Source organism: Vombatus ursinus, unplaced genomic scaffold (genome assembly GCF_900497805.2).
Source record: "Vombatus ursinus unplaced genomic scaffold, bare-nosed wombat genome assembly UNPS02014932.1, whole genome shotgun sequence".
NCBI lineage: Eukaryota > Metazoa > Chordata > Mammalia > Diprotodontia > Vombatidae > Vombatus > Vombatus ursinus.
Genome location: NW_020954710.1, coordinates 14,946,676 through 14,957,104, shown reverse-complemented (window position 1 = coordinate 14,957,104; position 10,429 = coordinate 14,946,676). Strand labels below are relative to the sequence as shown.

General features: G+C 48.2%; 1 protein-coding gene across 1 annotated transcript in view; it reads right to left on the bottom strand.

Annotated features, from left to right (window-relative positions):
• The window catches only part of LRRC47 (leucine rich repeat containing 47), a 12,497-nt gene extending 4,847 nt beyond the window's left edge, over positions 1 to 7,650 (bottom strand). The window contains exons 1-3 of the mRNA XM_027844028.1: positions 7,036 to 7,650; positions 1,491 to 1,946; positions 338 to 454 (exon numbers count right to left, since the gene is read on the bottom strand). Coding sequence (XP_027699829.1) covers positions 338 to 454; positions 1,491 to 1,946; positions 7,036 to 7,650 — 1,188 coding nt within the window. The remainder of the gene's footprint in view (positions 1 to 337; positions 455 to 1,490; positions 1,947 to 7,035) is intronic.
• Positions 7,651 to 10,429: the final 2,779 nt, after the last annotated feature.

Genomic DNA, 10,429 nt, shown 5'->3' with positions numbered 1-10,429 from the left:
CACACACACACACACACACACACACACACACACACACACACACACACCCCCACCCGGTGGCAGGATTCACAAATGAAAATATTTAGGTTTTTCTGGGAATATGTGAAGGACTAGAAATGTAGAAGGGATAGAGTACAGTCTGGAATCAAGCCTCAGACAACTCTAAACTTTAAGTGACAGACTAGTTGCGATCTGCATCAGAGGAGGGAATTTTCGTACCAACAAAATCATAGGCTCTTGACACTCAGGCTTATTCTGTCCTCCAAATACAGCCCGCCCTAACATTTGGCTGGAAACATCGCATGCCCATAGGAGAAGCAACCGTGCAATCGCGCACCTTTAGCTCTTGGGGAGATTGTGCTCCATAGACCAGAGGGCCTTTGATCAGCTTAAGGTCATGAGTTGCTATCGTCGCTGCTGTTCTTTTCTCACAGATGTCTTCATGGAGTTTGGTCTAAAACATAAATTCAAAGGGATTATCAAGACATTAAGGTCACTCTAAAAGTAAAACGAAGGGCAAAATGATCGCTAAACCCAAGGGGTCCACGCCAACAACTCAGTGAACAGACACTGGTAACCTAAGTTTCCGACATCCTCCATTAGGACAGCCCTTCTCTACAACCAATGAATGGCTTGTCTTATCGAGAAAAAAACTTCATGGCATTATTGAAATCAGTTAATTAAAATTAACAGAAAAAGGTCTTCTTTGTTCACATTCACCCACATCACTATTATCGAAAGTAGAAGACAGTATCTGGATTCTCAATGAGTTGAATTAAAGCAAATAGGCCTAGAGGAAGAGTTAGAGAACAGTTCTTTCCCTAAATATTTATACTCTCAAAAGCAAAGTTTCCGACAACCTGTTTTATCATCATTGCCAATCCAACCAAGGGAAAAAATTCATGGTAAATGTACAGATTCACAACCTAGTGTGTCAAAAACTGATTCTGGCCACCTAGAGGAAAGGTCTGGTAAAAACATGTTAAGATTTTAGTTGAAAGACTGGTAGATTCCTTCAAAAGCCACATATTTCATATGCTCAAAGATGTAGCTTTAAGTTTTGGGGGAGGACAGGTCAAAAGGAACAAGAGAAATCAGACCGGTTGACATCCTGCCAATTTAACAATAAAATAACAATTTAACAATCTCTCACACCCTGAGGATTTACAACTAAAACTAGCTTGGAGCAGAAAGTTTGAAAATCCACAAAAATGCCCCAAACTTCAGGGGATGTTTAAATTCATTAAATTCATCAGTTTAAGAAAAGGAATAGGTTTTGCATGTGGGGGAAAGCCAAGACAACTTTACTAACAAAAGGGGCCTTCCCAGTTTTTGAGGGACCATTAACACTTTCCTACAACTGGACTCCAGTGGGGATTTGAGACCCACTGGTTCCCATGATCTCATTTTTCTATATGAGTTTTCACCGCTTTTAGCTCCCTGCTCTAACCTAGTTTGGAGTAAGGGGGGCCTAACTCCCAGGGTACAACCTGCATCGAGAGGAATCGCTTCAGAGCATTTCCTGGCTTCAAGTTCATGCCTTTGACGACAGCGCACACAATGTAGGGACGGACGTCCTTCACCACTGGGTTTACTTTGACAGTCATAGAAGTGGGGTTTTCAGAGACATGCAGAATCCTGATGAGAAGCTTGTTCACTTCCTCTACCTCCTCCTCCTCGCCCTCTCCGCTCTCCTTTTTCTGCTTTCGCTCCCTCTTTTTTTTCCTGCTTTCTTCTTTTTCGGAGCCATCAGTCTTTCCCCTTCCTTTGCCCCGTCCCCCAACTCGAAGATACTCCAGAATGGACTTAGGTTGGCAGCCGTTCACCATCTTCTCCAGGCGTTTATCTTTCAATTTGTTCCCTTTGAAATTGATCTCCTTGAGCTTTGGACAGTCAGCAAGTTCCCCGGGAATTTCACTTAACTGGTTATTAGCGAGATCCAAAGTCTGAGGAAGTAAAACAAGTGAGATTAATGGGAGATCAGAGAAGACCTAAGCTTGTGGTATCACAGCCTAGAGTTGGAAGGGAACCCAGAGGTCACTGAATCCCACTTCTCTCCTCTGACTCTGGCCCCACCCTGGCACAGGCCCTCATCATCTCACGGCTACAGCAATAGCTGCTGGGGGGGTGCTCCCCAAGAGTCCTGTCTGTCTTAAGTCTCTCCCACTCCAGTCCAGCCTCCAATCAGCCACCTAAAAGCAAAGGTCTGACCATGTCACTTTCTACTCAATCAACTCCACTGGCTTCCTATCACCTCCAGGAGTGAAATTTGGCATTTAAAGCCCTTCATAACCTGATCCTCCCTGCTAACATCATCTTTCCAAACTTCTCACACCTTACTCCCTGACCAGAAACACCGGCCTCCTGGCTGTCCCTTTAACTAGGCACTACTCTATCTCTCCACTTTGGGCATTCTCTCTGTCCCCTCCGCCTGGAACACTCTCCCTCCTCACCTCCACTTCCTGTAAGTCCCAATTTAAATCCCACCTTCTACAGGAAGCCCTCTCCAATCCTCTATAACTTCAGCCTTCCCCCTGCTGACTGTCCTCTGTTTATCCTGTCTATATCTTGTTTGTATACAGTTGCTCCATCCTTCATCTACAGAGTTCACTTACGCTGAGGCTAAGTCACCAGATAGATTATGTAGGGATAGGTCAATTCAACATTGATTAGCACAGATCTGGAGCTGCAAGAGACCTCTGTTTTCATAGTCCAACCCTCCCCTCATTTTACAGATTAAGAAACTGAGGCACAGAGAGGTGAAAATGACCTACCCAACCAAATCATTGAGAAGCAAATGGCAGAACTTAGATTAAAACACGCACACACTGACTGGACCACACTAGCTATTTACATGCCTTTGGGCAGCTGGTGTTGCAATAGAAAGAGTGCCAGGCCAGGAGTCAGGAGGACCTGAGTTCAAACCTGGTCTCAGATGCTTCCCAGCTGTGTGACTTTGGGCAAGTCATTTCACCCTGTTTGCCTCAGTCTCCTCATCTGTAAAACGAGCTGGAGAAGGAAATGGCAAACTGCTCCAGTATCTCTGCCAAGAAAACCCCAAATGGAGTCAAAGGATAGTCAGATACAACTGAAACAACTCAACAACTAAACTCTTTTGAATTTTTAAATAAAATTCTGCTTTTTCATCTGTCAGCAGACTTGCTGAGGGTGACAACCATGAAAAGGTGATTTAAAAAAAGCACACTAACATGATCACTGGGTTTGGAGAAAATAACTATGGAGAGCCAGCTTAGGGAAAGAAACAAAGGGTTAGAATAAAGGGTACTAATGTGGATGGAAAAGCACTAACAGTGAGAGGAATCCGGAAATCATGGCATCCCAGCCCCTCAGGAGAGGCAGAGAGAGGCCTGACTTGTCTAAGCCTCACAGTGACCTTGCAGGGGGAGGGCCAGGTCTTTGAACTCCATGTAAGGTAGTGACTAATACAGGAAGAAAGGAAACAAGCTTTTATTAAGCCCTTAGTATGCACCAGGCTCTGTGTTAATAAGTGCCTTATAAATGACAAACAATTCTGCTATTATTGTCCCCATTTTTACAGATGAAGAAAATGAAGCAGAGGTTAAGTGACTTTCCCAGCCCAAGGATACACTTCTAGTTAAATGTCTGAGGCTAGATTTGAACTCAAGTCTTGCTGACTCCAGGCCCAGCCTCTACCCACTGAGCCATCAGCCTTCTCCAGCTAGTGGTTCCCTACCCACGGGCCTCAGTTTGCCCATTATACAAGGTGAGAGGCATCATGGAGTAATCAATCAACATTTGCACCTCTGTGCAAAGTTCTGTGCCAAACTCTAAGGATACAAAGACAAAAAGTCCCTGCCCTCGAGAAGCTTACTTTCTAACAGGGCAATGACAAGCACGCACATATAGGTATTTAACAGATACATCACCAGAAGGAAGGTAATCTTGGTAAGGAAAAACATTAGGGGTTGGGCAGAGATTCCTTTAAGAGGCAGAAGCGAAGAGGGAGAGCTCAACCCGTGCAAAGGCATGGTGACGGAGATGGAAGGCTCCTATGTGAGAAGCAAGCCGACCAGCCTGGCTAGATGGTAGACTAGTACTCGCACGGGAGCAATGTGTAATAAGGCTGGAAAGGTAGGATGCGGCCAGGCTGCAGAGAGGTTGAAATGCTCAACACAGTGTTTATTTGATCCTCAAGTTACTAGGGAGCCACTGAAGGTTATCGAGTAGAAGGGAGATGTGGTCAGACCTCTGCTTTAGGAAATGCCCTCTGGCAGATCTGTGGACTGGGGAGAAGGAATGAGGGCCTGGGGAGATGTGAAACAGGATCTGACAACTACTTGGACATGTGCGGTGAAGGGGATGAGAGCTGAGGATGCCACCAAGCCTATGAACACGGTTGACTAGAAGGATGGTGGTACACTTTACTCACAATTTCAGTGGAGGGGTAGGTCTTGAAAAGAGGTAATGAGCTGTTCTGGACATACTGAGTTTGAGGTTGGTGATACAAGCATGGAATTCAGAAGAGGAAACGGGGCTGGATTAACAGACCTGCAAGTCTTGAATGGAGATCACTGATCTCATAGGAGATGAGGAAGATACTAAGTGGGAGAAAAATAAGACACTCAGAAAACACCCCCAGTTAGGGGGCATGCTGCAGAGAATGACCTAGTGAAGGAGACTGAGCAAAGAGGTGAGCCAGGCAGAAAACCTGGAGAGAGCATGAACACAAAAGTCCCGAGCGAAGAATGTGTCTGCCAGATGCTGCCGAGGTCAAGAAAGTGAAGACTAAGAAAAGGCCACTCCATTCCATCGGGCAGTCAAGGCTGGTCACTGGTGACTCTGCAGAGGGCAGTTTCAGGTGAAGGACGAAGCTGGAAGCCACAATGCAGAGTACAGAAGAGAGTGAGAAAAAGTGATGTCAATGAGTATGCCTGAGAAAGGGAGATATGACAGGACCTACTGAAGGGTTTTTAATGATAGAGAAGACTTGAGGCCTGGAGTCATAAAGACCTGAGTTCAAATATGGCCTCAAGACATTTAGTAGCTGTGTGATCCCGGCCATGTCACTAGTCTGCCTTATCTTTCCTCATCTGTAAAGTGAGCTGGAGAAGGAAACAGCAAACCACTCCAGTATCTTTGCCAAGACCACCCCAAATGGGGTCATGTGTCAGACCCAACTAATGGGGGGGGGGAGTAAGAGAAAATTTAAGTTTTGCAAAGAACTTCACAATCGTCTCATTTTATCCTCATATAAATCCTGTGAGGAAGATTCTATTACTGTCTCCATTGTACAGATAAGGAAACAGGCAGATAGAAGTTAAGTGACTTGCCCAGGGTCACAAAGCTAGTATCTGAGGCCAAATTTGAACTTAGGTCTTCCTGACTTCTGGTCCACCTTTATTCACTGCACCACTGTCAAGAGATTGCTTGATAAGGACATGGGGAAAGAAGAGGGAGCTCATGGCAAATGGTCTTGATTTTACTGGTAAAATATAAGAGGTCTCCAGAAAGGAAGATAGGATAGGATGAGAGGTTTGAATAGTACTAAAGATCTGGAGCAGTATATGGAAAGAGAGACAGAAAACTGATCAAGAAAGAATCAAAGGATTGCCTCGATGAAGCAAGAGCCCAATTGAAATTAGGAGACACATTTGAAGTGGACCCAGTCAACAATGCTAGAGACTTCCAAGTCTATTAAGTCTACTGCGCTGTGAGGAGGAGCAGAGAAGGCAGATGGCGGGAGAGATTCAGGGTTGGGGATGGTAAGGCATAGGCTACCTGGCACAAATTATTCAAGAGTAGAAGGAAACAGTTTTACTGGTTGACTGGGAAGGGAGAAGAGTGAACAGAGGGCCAGCCACTCAGGAAGAACTGGGTTAAGTTCAGCTCCTAATACACACGAGCTTTAGGACCAGCAGCAAACTTTGAACCTCAGCGCCCCAGATGTCACTGAGGCTCTAAGTCAGACTAATGTGCCTACTGTGTGTGGCACTGTGCTTGGTGTTAGGAACAAAAAGCCAAAAACAGTCACTACCCTGAAGGGGTTGACTTAGATCAATGGTTTTCGGGTTGTTTTTTTTTCCTCACAACAAAGCATTCTCTGCAAAAAGGATCACAGGATTTCAGATTTAGAGATGGCAGGGACATTAAAGGTCATCTAAGTCCAGGAAACTGGAATCTGTAATTTTTTTTCATATTTTGATAACTATTTCAATTAATTTAATATTATTTCATTAACGATTAATTTCTTCTGTCACCCTGTATACTTTATTTACATATTTAAAAACATTAGTTTGATAAGGGTTCCATAGACCTCACCAGATGCTGGCGCAAAAATGGTTAAGAATCTAGTGCAACTCCCTGGTGTTGCAGAAAAAGAAATGAGGCCTTGGAGGCCGATAACAAAGGGCCTCAGCCTCTAGACAGTGCTTTTTACGGTATTAAGAACCAAACAAAAGGTCTGGCAACCAAGGACTCCTGAGCAGCAGGCCCGGGGATTCTGCTGCCTCTCCTCCTTTCCTACAACTCCACGTCCTTTCATCTGATGCCATTCTGCCCCTCCTCAGATAAAGCCGAATAAAGCCCTGGGGAGGGACTCCCGGCAAGCTCCCCGCACACCCTGGGAGCCTTTGACGGGTCCTTCCAGCTCTAGATCTGATGACCCCTCAAGGATCTACTTTCTAAAAGGAGGTAGGATGGAAGTTATAAAGCAGGGGGTGGCTTCCAGGAAGCCCCGCCGCTCGTCTGCTCCTCTCCCTTTGAGAGGAAGGGGCCGGACGCCTCTTCACCGTCCCAAGTCTCCAAGGTCAGTGACACGGGCGCAGACTGGGCAGGAGGAAGGATCGGGCTGGGCCCCAGAGCCTCAGAGCCCCAGGACCCGTGAAGTCCAAGTGGACTCCCTGGGCAGGGCCCTCCACCTAGCCACCCAAGGTCCCTTGCAGCTCTCCGCTCCGGCAGCCCTGGAGGCACCTCCCTGTCCGTCACTGCCTCAGTCTCCCCAGCAGCTCCCCCCCCCAATGCCTCGCTGCCCCCGGCAGGCGGGTCGGCGGGCACCTTGAGCGCGGGCAGCCCCGCCACGGCCGGGCTGAGCTCCTGCAGCTCGTTGTCGGCCGCGGCCAGCTCGCTCAGCAGCTGCAGCGCGAAGAGCTCGGCCGGGAGCGCGCGCAGGCGGTTGCGCGCCACGTTGAGGGTCTGCAGCCGCGGCGCGCAGCGCGCCAGCTCGGTCGGGAGCGCGCGCAGGCGGTTGGCGCTCAGGTTGAGGCTCTGCAGCTGCGGCAGCGCCGGGGGCTCGGCGGGGCCCAGGCCGCGGCCCGGCGGCAGCTCCTCCAGCGCGTTCCCGGACAGGTCGAGCACGCGCAGCGCGGGCAGCGGGCCCAGCTCCGGGCTGAGCGCGGGCCCGAGCGCGTTGCCCCGTAGCACGAGGCTGCGCAGGCGCGGGAGGCCGCGCGCCAGCCCCGGGCCCGGCTCGCGCAGGCTCGCGCAGCCGCACACCTCCAGGGAGTGCAGCAGCGGCAGCGAGAACACGCGCGGCGGCAGCCGCCCTCCCGCCGCCCGCACGCGCTCCTCCAGCGCCGGGCCCGTCAACAGCAGCTCCCGACGCTGCTCGCGCTCCACCAGGTCCACCTCCGGCCACGGCTCCGGCGCTTCGGCCACCACCGCCGCCGCCATGATGCCCGTCCGCCTCAACCGCAGGCCGCCTGCCACTAGCGCTTCCGGGGCGCCGCGCCGGCCCTCCCCCCGCCTGCGTCACTTCCGTGGGAAAAGTTAGCGAGAAACGTGGGAGGCCAGAGAGGTGTTTCGTGATCCATAAAGAAAAGCTAGAGCGCCACCACGGGGAGGCGGGGGGCCTCCGGAGGGTGGACCATCGGCCCACAAAGGAACAATAGAGTTGCAAAATAGAGTTGCCTCACCATAGAGAAAGCTATAGATGGCTAGAGAGACTCCACGTTGCTGGGGGTGGGGGGGGGGGGGGGGGTGAGGAGGAGAAGGCTAGAGCTCCACTATCCCGTTGTTGGTGCCAAGGCAGCCCTACCGTCACCGGTGGTGCAACACGAGGTTCTAACACAGACACAGCTTCAAGAAGCTGGAAAGTCTCCTTCAAGTCATAGAATAGAAAAGCTAGAGAGACACTTACGGGAGGATAGGAAGTAGTTCTTCCTTCCCCTAAGAACGCTCCACCATAGAGAGCGCTTGGAGGCAACACCATCACCCACCGGAAGCTAGGGCACCATTAAAAAAAAAATGGAGCCATCACCATGGAGAGCTCCAAGAAAGGCCCGCTAGAGAGTCACCTCTGCTCCTGGGAAAGGGGAAGCTTTGGCATCAGTGCGCGGCTAGAGAGTCACATTGTAAATAAGGAAGAAGCGCTCCCTATAGAGAACTCCAAGATAGGCTAGAGAGTTAACATACCCTGAACCATGACCATAGAGCCGTGACCATAGAGAACTCCAAGCAAGGCTAGAGAGTCATACTGTGAACTACAAATAAAGCTTGGGCGTTTGCCATAGAGAACGAAGGAGAAGGCTAGAGAGTCATACCGTTAACCATGAATACTAGAGTTGCTTTGACCATAGAGACCTCCAAGAGAGGCTGGAGAGTCGGACCACTACACTCAGCCCCGCCCCCCAAAGGGCGGTAACTTTACCATGGAGAGCTCCAGGGGAAAATAAAGAGTTTAATAGGGTTGTGTTTCCAGAAGGGTTTCCCAGCTGGCACCCCAGGATTTGTGGATGTTGCCACCCAACTACAAAATAATACTAATAACAATAATAGTATCTCATCTCTGTGGCCCTTTGAGTTTTTACAGAACGCTTTCCTTCCAACAGCCCCTCGAGATGGGTATTACTGTGCCATTTTACACATGGGGAAACTGAGACCCAAAGAGGGGAAAGGGCTTTCCAACAGTCACACAGCAAGTGAGTGGCAGGGCCAGGACTTACGAGTTTAACATTCCATTGCACAAAATGTGTTCCTATTGTTGAAGGTGGGCTTTTGGGAGAACGTAACCAGCTCCATTCTGCGCTGTATTTGCTGTTATGATGCACACGTTCTGAATGTCTCCTTCCCTTCCCCAGTCACTTTATGTTACACAGGAAAACTCCCAAGACTTTGAATCGTTCCTGGAACTCACTTGCTTGTTTTTATTCCATCTAAAGTCAGAAAGTAGGAGCTTAACAAATGTTAATTAACTAACTGACTGATAAAGAAGATACTGTTTTCTTTGGTCTGATGTAAATGGATATGCTAAAGGCATTTGTAATAGTTTACATATCCTTTTTGTTTTACTGAAGATCTGCCTTTCCGTGTACATATTGGTCTGATCAGCCAATCCGACAGACTGTAACTTGACTGTAGCACAGTGATGTCATTTTGGTCCTCAGCAACCAACCAAGGGGCAGCTAGGTGGTGCGGTAGATAGAGCACCGGGCATGGAGTCAGGAGGATCTGAGTTCAAATTGTGAGAAATAAGAATTAAGTTTCCACATAAGTAGATAAGAAATCATCACAGACAGGCTAACTTCTCCGTCCAGGGAGGGAGTGACAACACAATTCTAGGCACAAAGTGCATGTTAAGAAGTGGGGATCACACGTATATAAAATATATAAACAAGGCGTATAAGGAAGATTGTAACCCAGAAGGATTAGGACCAATCCTGTAGGCAATTACTAACTATAAAGCTTGCTCTTGCTTCTGTACTTGGCACACTCTCCCCTTCAAAGGAGGTGTGCCCAATTCTCAAGAGAATCGAAAGGACGCACTTCAACCTCTTTAATAAAAAGTATTTGAGACACTAACCTTTGGAACTGAGTCTGGGGTCATCTTTATAACAAAATCTGGCCTCAGGCACATAACACTTGCTAGCTATGTGACCCTGGGCAAGTCACTTAACCCCAATTACCTCACCAAAACAAAACAAAAAAAGAAACAACCAACCACTTTTTCCTGTCTGTTTGTCCTACCTGATCTCCCCCAAAACTGCTTTCTAAGCCTACCTAAATAACTTACTTGGTCTTACCCAAACTCTGGGTCACATAGCTAGGTTATTCATGCAGTGGCTAGTAAGGACCCTTAAAATTCTTGCAACACTTTTCTCAACATTGTACATTTTTTTGTTGGACTTTTAGATGATGTTCCTGAATATCTCCCTTATTCTGACATTATCTTTGTGAAGAAGGGAATGCATCACCTTACTTGTTTTACATATAGGAAGATTTGAGACAAACAGGCAGCAAGTGATTTACCCAAGGTCTCACAGTCAGAGAAACAGATTTCTTGATCAACACTCTTGTACTCTTTCATGGAATCTCACTGATGCTCCCCAAGACATTCCCATCTACCTGAACTGGCTCTCCACCTTATGTGGAAAGTAGCTCTTGGGCTTTCATGATTGGATGGATCATGGATCTGGAATCTAGTCTCCCAACCACCAGGGGTGTGCCTGTCACA